We start from the raw sequence: 9,007 nt of genomic DNA, 5'->3' as shown, positions 1-9,007 counted from the left end.
AAGCGGGGTGGGAGGGAGGAGAGGCGTGACCGGGTTTGGAGGAAAGAAGAAATCAGGTTTTAGTACTTCCGTTTTCTTGTCATCCAAGGAACCTTCTTTCTTGTTATGCAAGGAAGCTTGTTTCTGTGGTGGTCCTGGAGGAAGAAGAGGAGGAAGTTGAGGAAGAGGCAAGTCAGGGAGTGGAGGAACGATTGGGAGGTTTGGGAGAGGGGAAGGATTGTTTGGAACCGGGTCTTGGATCGGTGGAGGGAAAGCTGGATCCGGTAGTAGAGGCTTGGATCCACGGAGATTTATCGGTTTCTGGCTGCATATCTCTGGTTGATTCTCCGGTTTGAAAGTGAAGAACCCTGCAGAGAAAACCCTAGTGTTCTCCCCGTGTTTGGTCGATTTAAGACGTTTGAGAGAAGCGGAAGTCGCCGAAGCAGCTATAGAACAATAAGGCTGTGAGCTACTTAGCAGCTTCACAGAGCATCTCTTGATATTCTTCACGTGTTTGCTCACAGTGAAGGGTAGCTTTGCTTTGAATTGGCCGTGCTCGTCTGTTTTCACCTCTTGTCTGAAACTCGGTTTAGAGTTCTCGTCAATACATTCCACTGCAACTACAGCACCTGCAACAAGATCAAACAAACTGACTTTAGCCGATCGATATCTTAAACAAGAACCGGTGAAACACAATCAAGAAATGAAATGAAAAAACAAACCTGGGATCAAGTGGTTGTGTGATTTCGAAAAGGCACCGTTGAAACAAGTGTCGCAGTAGACAGTTCCTACTACAACCGCAGAAGAACGTGTCTTCTTCACAAGATGTTGCTGTCCTTGAGTCAAACCTCCATTGATAGAGATTCCTAAGAAAATGGTAAGAGTAAACCAAACCGTGAAGGTCGTTGTTATCTCCATAGTTATCGAATAAGTCTCTCTCTATCTCTTTATTATGAAACAGAGGGTAATCGAGGAGTGAGGGATTTATATAGAGTTGTTGTGTAAAGATGAGTGAGCCACAAAAAAAGATGAGATTGTAGCAAAAGCTTATCTCTTCGTTTTGTTAATGTGAATCATGGGAAAAATACAAGTCTAGCTTCCAAACTACAAAGCTACTATAGTGTCCTGTGACTAATATTTCTTATCTTTCCACAGCTCTAAAAGCTTAAATTATTGTAAGAAAATAGTAAGAGGTGAGAAAAAGACAACAAACAATATTTGGATTCACGTTCGCGTGTCGATTAGATTGATCCTTGCATGGTAATATCTTCCCCACGTTATTATTTTTAATGAAATATAATTTTCCTAAAGATATAAATACAGATCATGGTAGTACGAAGAAAATATTCTTAGTTTAATTCCTTTTTATTAATAGCAAGCATTATGCATTTTAGCAAGCTTGGATCTAGATGATTACACAAGAATAACTCTAATGCAAACTACCAAGATACATGTTATGATCTGTTTATATTTTGTTTCATAATGCTATCAAGAAAACAAGAATCTTTTTTTTTTTTTTTTTTTTTTTGCTAACCGAGTATCCTGAACCCACCGAAGTGGTTCAGACTAGAGACCGAAGTGAGCATGGACGCTGCCAGGGCGTCACCATGTGGCTCACCGTGTAACGGTCTTCGGTCTCGGGTGCTGTAGCCCACATGTAAATTTCGCAGTGGCTAAGGCTCGAACCCAGGGGCGGTCACTCCAGCTGGAGCTCCTATACCACTAAACCAAAGCAACTTGGTTAAAAGTGGAAGAGTACAATCTTACCATATCAGTGACAGTCTAACAAGCAGATTTGAATATATCGAAGCAATATTCCAAAATTACAAAGTAGATGCAATATGCTTGTAGTTTTGTTAAAGTTACACGTACCTACAAATACATATTAACAAAAGCATTCTTAGAAGAGTAGGATTTTTCGCATATGATTTGATTTATACATGTTTTTTTAGATTTCGTGAAATATAGATGTAACCAATGAGACTAGTGTGATAACTAGACTTGAGTAACTGTAGTTTTTTCTTTTCTTTAACAACGGAAACAAGAACTGGAATTTATGAAAGTGAAGCATTATGGGAATGAGAATGGGGAAGTGAATACAGTTGGAGAGTCTCTGTCGATTCACGAGACACAAAGGATGTCCACACAAACCATATAGTATACCCAATTCTTACTACTGTCTTCTTGTGTGTATATAAATAATCATTCTTGATAAAGAGAAGACAATTAAAAAAAAAATATCAAAGAATGTGAATGTTCTTCTGGAATTTTATTTTTACCTTTTTTTATTTTTACATCAGATTGTTTTCCACAGGACGCCGTATATGCTAAATCATCAGACATTCACGAGAATAAACAAAGGCACTGAAACGGATTATAGATCGACCACGGGATTGTGTAAAATCTATGAAAAGGTTGACAAAAATTCACAATAAGGGATCCTTTAATCAATTCACATGTTAAAGTAAAAATAGTTCAGAAAAATAGTAATTTACTCCGTCTGTTTCATTATAAGTGTCGTTTTAGGTTTCGGCACATGGATTAAGAAAACAATTAATTTTGTATATTTTCTATAAAAAAAATACTATTACCTATACACCTAACCATATTTCAACCAATAGAAAAATAAATTTTGCATTGAAAATAGAAAACGATACTTATTTTGTAACGAAAAAAATTCTGTAAAACGGCAATTAATATGAAACGGAGGGAGTAAATTCTTGAAGATTGAATTCAGCAAAAACATAGGTGAATGTTTGATGTGGGCTGATTGACTAAAAAGCCCAACTATTTGTTGAACATAGCCCGTGATGATTTCTCTGCCTTCGAATCTTGTTGTATACATTTCTAAAAAAAATGTACTACACCACTATTTTCTAAATCACCAGTGAAAGCTAATGTATTAAATTACAAAAGAAAGATTAAAAAGGGTAGAGATAAAAAAAAGTCGTGTTTACAATCTTGATGTGGAAAGAATAACAATAATTTGCTTAGTAGCAGCACTATTACACAGCTGTTTATAGAATATATAATTAACACTATTATATCATAGCGTCACACCCAAGTGTTTATAGAATATACACATGCAATTATTTGGAAAAATGCAAAAAAATCTACAATTATGCACTTACAACCAAAAATAATTGCAACTTATTTAGAAGTCTTTTTTGGCATTTTTCAATTAACTTTGCTCTGAAAAGAAAAACCATATTGTAATTATTGTTTTAATAACTAAAGACTTCACACTCTAATGGCAGCCAGCAAGAAGGCCCACCCACCTTCCCACCAACTTCATCACACTCCCCTTCTCACTTTTTCTTCAATCCTTCTTCTCGCTGACGAATTGTTTCCTTTTTTTAAAATATAAAAACTGAGGAAATTCCTCTAATAAAGCTTATTATTGTGCTTTTAACTTTATTTTTTATTTTTTGGTTTTGTTTCAAAATTGGAATTTCACCGGCGGTCCTGGGTCCTCTCCTCTGGTCGGTTCTTTGTCTCCATCTCTTTCTCTCTTTTTTTTTCCGTCTAGGCCGATCGGATTCGAAAACCCAATTTAGTTCTTCGTTAAAGGTATAGTCTTCGTTCCCATTCCTCTGTTTAAAAAAAAAAAAAAAAAGTTCTTCTGAGGATAATGAGCTCTGATCGATCCTGATCAGTCAACGATTTTGTTTAACTTTAAGTGGGTTATTTTTTATAATATATGTTTCTCTGTTTTATTGAGTTTGTTAGGGATTTACCTAAATTAGAGATTTCAACTTTCGACTGTTTAATTTGCTTAATGCAAAGCCTCGACTTTTCTATTTTTTTCTTTGTCCAAGGGAACAACCTTTATGTTGCTGCTGAGTTAGGTGAATGTTTTATGTCTCTTGCAGGGAATATCTCTATTGTCAATTTTGTTGAATCACTCCCCAGTTTTTGCTAATTTATCAACGGATACATCCTTTTTTTGTGAACGAAGCAGAAACCGTTGGAGACGTGTACAAGCCTCCGTGTTGTTAATTTCAAAGCAATTTGCTTAAGTTTAAGGAGCTTTACTAAAAGTTTCAAACTTTATGATTTTAGTAAAACTCAGTGTTGTGGGTGAGTTTCAAAGCAATTTGCCTCCAAGTTCTTGAGTTGAAGAAACATATTGGAACCAACATTTCAAGAAAGAAGAGAGAAAAAAAATGGGATGTGTTTCTTCTTGCTTCCGTGTCGAAGACTATGAGGATTACACGAACCCAAGTAGTTCTATTAATAGAAACAGCCCGTGCCCGAGATGTCTTGTTAACAGCTTACTTAACCTGGTAATGTTTCTCTTTTTTTCACAACTACTAGTTTTTAAAGTTGACCTCTGAATATTTTGATCTCTTTCTCCTGGCAGTATATCACTTTGTTCAGAAGAAACGAAACAACCCGCTCTCTCCCATCCTCCTTACAAGCTACTACCACCACCACTGTATCCATAACTTCCTCTTCTTCCTATGATAACTTTATGTCTAACACCTTCCACTCTACTCCAAGGCCTCTGCCTTACGATGCTGATCCAGGCTTCTTCCGTTCACGGCTTGTCTCACGGCGCGATAAGGGCTCAAGTCATTCGCGTGACGAGGCTGAGCCCTTGAGAAGTCATGATGCTGCTGATGTGGACTCTGAGTCTTTCTCTGTAGAAGGAAGCAAATGGGCTAGTAATAAGCTTATGGTCTCTGGTGAAGATTCTAAAGATGACTTCTCTAAATCCACTCGGAGGATTCTCAAGTCAAAGACTATGGATGCTGGTGGTAATGATGTCGTTTATGTGATGTCTGATGATGAAGATGTTTGTCCAACGTGTCTTGAAGGTATTCATTTTCTTCTTCTTCTTCCGTAAATGCATTTGAAGAGAAGCTAAGTATCAGATCTTTTTTTTGTGCAGAGTACACATCAGAGAACCCGAAGATTGTTACAAAGTGTTCTCACCATTTCCACCTTGGTTGCATTTATGAGTGGATGGAGAGAAGCGAGGACTGCCCTGTTTGTGGGAAGGTAATAGAGATATAATCATTGTTCATGAAACTTAGAGAACATTTGCATTGTTTACTCAGAACATTGCATTTGTCTCATTGTCAGGTGATGGAGTTCAACGAAACACCCTGACTGATCATCACTGATCCTGTCTAAACTGAAAAAGGGGGAGATCAACAAGGCAACATAGAGATGTGCAAAATTGCTTTTATCTGTAAATTACTGTTTCTTAACAACATTTTGTGTGTATATATATATATTGACGGAAAAATGAAGACATGTAAGCTCAGCAGAGTTAGATTACTGAGTTCTGAGGAAACACTCACAACAACAACAACAAAAGAAAAGACTCAGGAATCTGATGTTCTGTCCAAGGAAGCATTAAACTTGTTACATCATCTTGTATGAACCCTTTTATTAATATGTGATGGTTTATAATTTGGTACTCCACAATGTTTGTCATTAGATTGGTGCAGTACTTAAATAATTAACCAAGTCTAATGGTAAAACAAGTTCCACACATTTTCAATCCTTAAATGTAGCAAGGTTTCCCAAAAGACACTTAGGTCCTGCAGATCCTTAGGACATTATACATAGCCACTTATATATATATATAAATTCAAGTCTTGTGTTCTATACTACTATTATTATTTAAAACAGATCTTTTGTTTGGTGAGGTTGATCACATTGACTCTCAGAATGTGACACTCAGAGCATCCAGCCTGGGATGTAACCGTTTCCTGGCTGCGCCTGAGCTTGTGTTGTTGCAGTTATCTGCTCCGAGCCTACTGGATTGTCATACCTGTTATCATCATCATCATACCACCAACGTAAATTATATGGTCCTCTTAATACCAAAAAACTAAAGAATCTCAAACAAAGACAAGCGAAGTAGACAAGCATGCATTTACCCTATCTGCAGAGTAGGATTGCATTCAAGAGGCTGGAATAGTCCTTGCGGCTGAGCTTGGTGATGATGCTCGTACGAAACATTCTGTTCATTGCCTTCCCATCCTCCTCCTCCCATATGATGGCTTCTCACACCAATCATATCATCCAGCTAATTACATTTTTTACACCAAAATGTTAATAACTTCAAAGGCTGTGAAATATATTGATACCAGTAACAGGATCTAATTCATCAAAATGCATTTACCTTTATTGCCAAAGCTCTATTGGTTTCAAGCAACATTTGCTCTTTGCTTTGAAGATCAGAGAGCTGGTCAAGCATGTACTGTGTCTGCAATAGTAGTCATAATGAAACAAAAAAAAAACATTAATTTCACTACACAAATCTCATTTGAATCATTCAATGTCTATAAATAGCTTTATGGATATGACCTTGATGGAGCGAACTTGCTTGAGAGATCCATCTAGTTGACGCTCAAGCTGCTCTAGTTCCTTTGAGTTGAGAGGTCCTAAATCCTCCCCAAGAAGATTCCTTGCACCAACACAAATACACTAATATGAATGACATGTGTGTATATAAAGATAGATAGAGAGAGAGAGATCTCTACCTTTGTTGGCGCTGAAGGCTCTCATACCTTCCCTTAAGCTTCAGATACTCTCTGTAGCTATTCTGAAACTCCCAAGGAAAAACATAAGGATCTTTGTTGAAATGATATGATATAAACACCTAAATAAATATAAAGAGCACACCTCAAGTTCTTTGGCAGGTTTGTTGTTGACTTCAATAGAACCATAACTGCATTTCTGGTACCGTTCCAGTGTCTTGATCATGCTGAAACGAAAACCACACAAGTTAATTAAGAGGATAAGAATTTTGTAATCAAATAGGGGTTATTGGTTGTTGTATTTTAATGGATTTGAAAATCCGAATTAAATCTAGTGTTATTGGTTCTATGATTTTTAAATCTGTATTAAAATCATGTGTTATTGGTTTAATGATACATAAATTTTGTATCAAATCAAGTGTTATTCAATCGTACGTATTTACTAATATATTTGATTTTATAATGGATTTGAATGGATTTGTTTGGATTTTTTAGTTAAAAATACAAAGATTCAAATCCTAGGAAAAACCTCCTGATTTGCATATTTTATTTGGATTTATAAATACTATATGGATTTTTAATCAATCAAAATATATAAACCAAGAAATATAAACCAAGAAGAAGATCATATACTTGACAGAATATGACACAAACCCAACTCATCATCAATAATCAGACACGTTAGCTAGCTTGTCTCTATAATATCCACATACTTTGAGCTCTTAACTTTTTAATTAAGATTTTTCCTATCAAATTTAAAGATTATTCTCATATGTACTAATTAACATGGATTTTTTTTCTTCTTTTGAGTTCTGCGATCCACACATGGAAATAATAATTTCGACAATTATATATTTGTTATCCCTTAATGTAATTAGACCATTTTAACATATAAAACATATACACACAAAACGAAAGAAAACAATTTTTTTAAGAAAAGAACTTTCATAGATACACACACGTTTTAAGTTTTAACCACCATAAAGTATGAACTAATGACAGCCAGTTAATGCATGGAACCATATATTATCATTCTACGTTGGATCCTTATTTCCATAGAAATCTGTGTTTCCAACTTTTAAGTTTCTAATCACACACACATATATATATATATATATATATATATATATTTATATAAAACATAAATTGATTGCAAACTCTTCTCATGAGCTAATTAATATTTGTATTTAATATAACAAAAAAAAAGAGATCAGATCTTAAATTTCAAGATGTCATAATAATACGAATCAAGAAATCTAATAAAGCTCAACACTTTCATAGACATCAAGATCGTGTGATCTCTATCCAAACAAACAAGTTCGATCAGACAAAGATCTATGCTCAGATCTATCAAAAACCGAAAATAAAAAAAGTTGAAGAGAGAGAGAGAGAGATTTATATTACTTTGAGGAGCTGCAAAACTCATAGAGCTTGCCACGGTTGGAGAAGATGATGAGAGCCACCTCAGCATCGCAAAGAATAGACAACTCGTAAGCTTTCTTCAACAGACCGTTCCTACGTTTTGCAAACGTTACCTGCCTGTTGATTTTGTTCTCTATTCTCTTCAGCTCTACTCTGCCCCTTCCCATTTTTTTTGTTTCCTCTTTTACACACACAAATATATATATCGATATGTGATGTCTTATCTATATTCAGACACACAAAAACATGAGTCGGGTATCTCTTTTTCTGAGTAAAGATCTGATCTTTAAGGTCTAGAGAATAGATTTAAGGGAAAAAAAGAAAACTAACCCTAATTTTCAAGAACAAGAAACTGTAAGGTAGAAGAAGAAGAAAGAAACTTTTGAGTTCAGGGTTCTTTGTTCTTGGAAGTGTGTGGAGGTGGTTGTGAGCCTAATTGAAGTTTCTTTTGTAGAATAGAATCTAGTGGGAGTAGAAGATAAGAAACTTGTGAAGCTGAGGTTAGGGTTTGGTGTGTTTTCATTTCAAGCCATCTCTCTTGCTATATCCCACTCGCTCTCTGTAGGCGCGTGGTTTACTTTGTTCAGTTTTTAGTTTTTACCATCCCTATCAATTTATTACCATATTAATTGGTAATTTTTAACTTGTAAGGAATATTTTGGAGTTGTAAGTTTATTTAATTTAGAAAAAAATCTATGTGTGCTTCTCTTCAGGTAGAATTCATGTCTATATGCATATATGTATGCTGTCTACTATTTTAGGTGTATATGCCTGACATTATACAAAAATATCTAAACATATGTTTTCTTAAGAACTCTATGTTTATATCATAATAACAAATAGTTTATGTTTTGTTAAATGTGATGAAACAACCTTTTTAGAAAACGTATCACTTATGATGTTTGACTCGTAACTAAACACATGCGGCCTAAAGGTCGATTATCACATCTATGAGTCAAGTTTTTAATATATATTAAGAAAATTGGTATAGTTTATACATACTCGTGGTCGATGCATGTATAATATATGTGTGTATATAAATTGAAGTTACACTCTTACGTGGTGACTAAATACGTATGTATAAATCGAGATACTAGCTAGGAAAATAT

The 9,007-nt window shown here is 35.1% G+C and overlaps 3 protein-coding genes across 3 annotated transcripts in view; 1 reads left to right on the top strand and 2 right to left on the bottom strand.

Annotated features, from left to right (window-relative positions):
* LOC106318514 (vegetative cell wall protein gp1) overlaps positions 1-961 on the bottom strand; it is a 1,395-nt gene extending 434 nt beyond the window's left edge. Inside the window, exons 1-2 of the mRNA XM_013756528.1 lie at positions 702-961; positions 1-608 (exon numbers count right to left, since the gene is read on the bottom strand). The exon at positions 1-608 is cut by the window's left edge and continues 434 nt beyond it. Of these exons, the coding sequence (XP_013611982.1) occupies positions 1-608; positions 702-897 (804 nt within the window). The 5' untranslated portion in view covers positions 898-961. The remainder of the gene's footprint in view (positions 609-701) is intronic.
* A 2,285-nt stretch (positions 962-3,246) lies between these two features.
* On the top strand, positions 3,247-5,406 carry LOC106313052 (E3 ubiquitin-protein ligase At3g02290). Its single transcript, XM_013750779.1, has 5 exons — positions 3,247-3,549; positions 3,852-4,265; positions 4,343-4,799; positions 4,874-4,983; positions 5,068-5,406. The coding sequence occupies exons 2-5, from the start codon at positions 4,146-4,148 to the stop codon at positions 5,092-5,094; spliced, it is 714 nt and encodes a 237-aa protein (XP_013606233.1). The 5' UTR covers positions 3,247-3,549; positions 3,852-4,145; the 3' UTR covers positions 5,095-5,406.
* A 57-nt stretch (positions 5,407-5,463) lies between these two features.
* LOC106313051 (developmental protein SEPALLATA 1) lies at positions 5,464-8,397 on the bottom strand. The gene is made up of 7 exons (XM_013750778.1): positions 7,881-8,397; positions 6,622-6,703; positions 6,480-6,541; positions 6,304-6,403; positions 6,119-6,202; positions 5,874-6,022; positions 5,464-5,764 (listed from the first exon to the last, which is right to left on the bottom strand). The coding sequence occupies exons 1-7, from the start codon at positions 8,063-8,065 to the stop codon at positions 5,671-5,673; spliced, it is 756 nt and encodes a 251-aa protein (XP_013606232.1). The 5' UTR covers positions 8,066-8,397; the 3' UTR covers positions 5,464-5,670.
* Between the last annotated feature and the right edge of the window lie 610 nt (positions 8,398-9,007).

The sequence above is a fragment of the Brassica oleracea genome, chromosome C9 (genome assembly GCF_000695525.1).
Source record: "Brassica oleracea var. oleracea cultivar TO1000 chromosome C9, BOL, whole genome shotgun sequence".
In the NCBI taxonomy this organism is placed as follows: Eukaryota; Viridiplantae; Streptophyta; class Magnoliopsida; order Brassicales; family Brassicaceae; genus Brassica; species Brassica oleracea.
Note: the sequence above shows the minus strand (reverse complement) of the source record. Positions and strands in the feature narration are given on the sequence as shown.

Coding starts and splice junctions, on each gene's coding strand:
- LOC106313051 (XM_013750778.1), bottom strand. CDS start 8,065: ATGGGAAGGGGCAGAGTAGAGCTGAAGAGAATAGAGAACAAAATCAAC. Junction 6,542..6,621: donor AACCTGCCAAAGAACTTGAG/GTGTGCTCTTTA, acceptor TGGGAGTTTCAG/AATAGCTACAGAGAGTATCT. Junction 6,203..6,303: donor AGCAAGTTCGCTCCATCAAG/GTCATATCCATA, acceptor CTACTATTGCAG/ACACAGTACATGCTTGACCA.
- LOC106313052 (XM_013750779.1), top strand. CDS start 4,146: ATGGGATGTGTTTCTTCTTGCTTCCGTGTCGAAGACTATGAGGATTAC. Junction 4,800..4,873: donor TTGTCCAACGTGTCTTGAAG/GTATTCATTTTC, acceptor TTTTTTGTGCAG/AGTACACATCAGAGAACCCG. Junction 4,984..5,067: donor ACTGCCCTGTTTGTGGGAAG/GTAATAGAGATA, acceptor TCTCATTGTCAG/GTGATGGAGTTCAACGAAAC.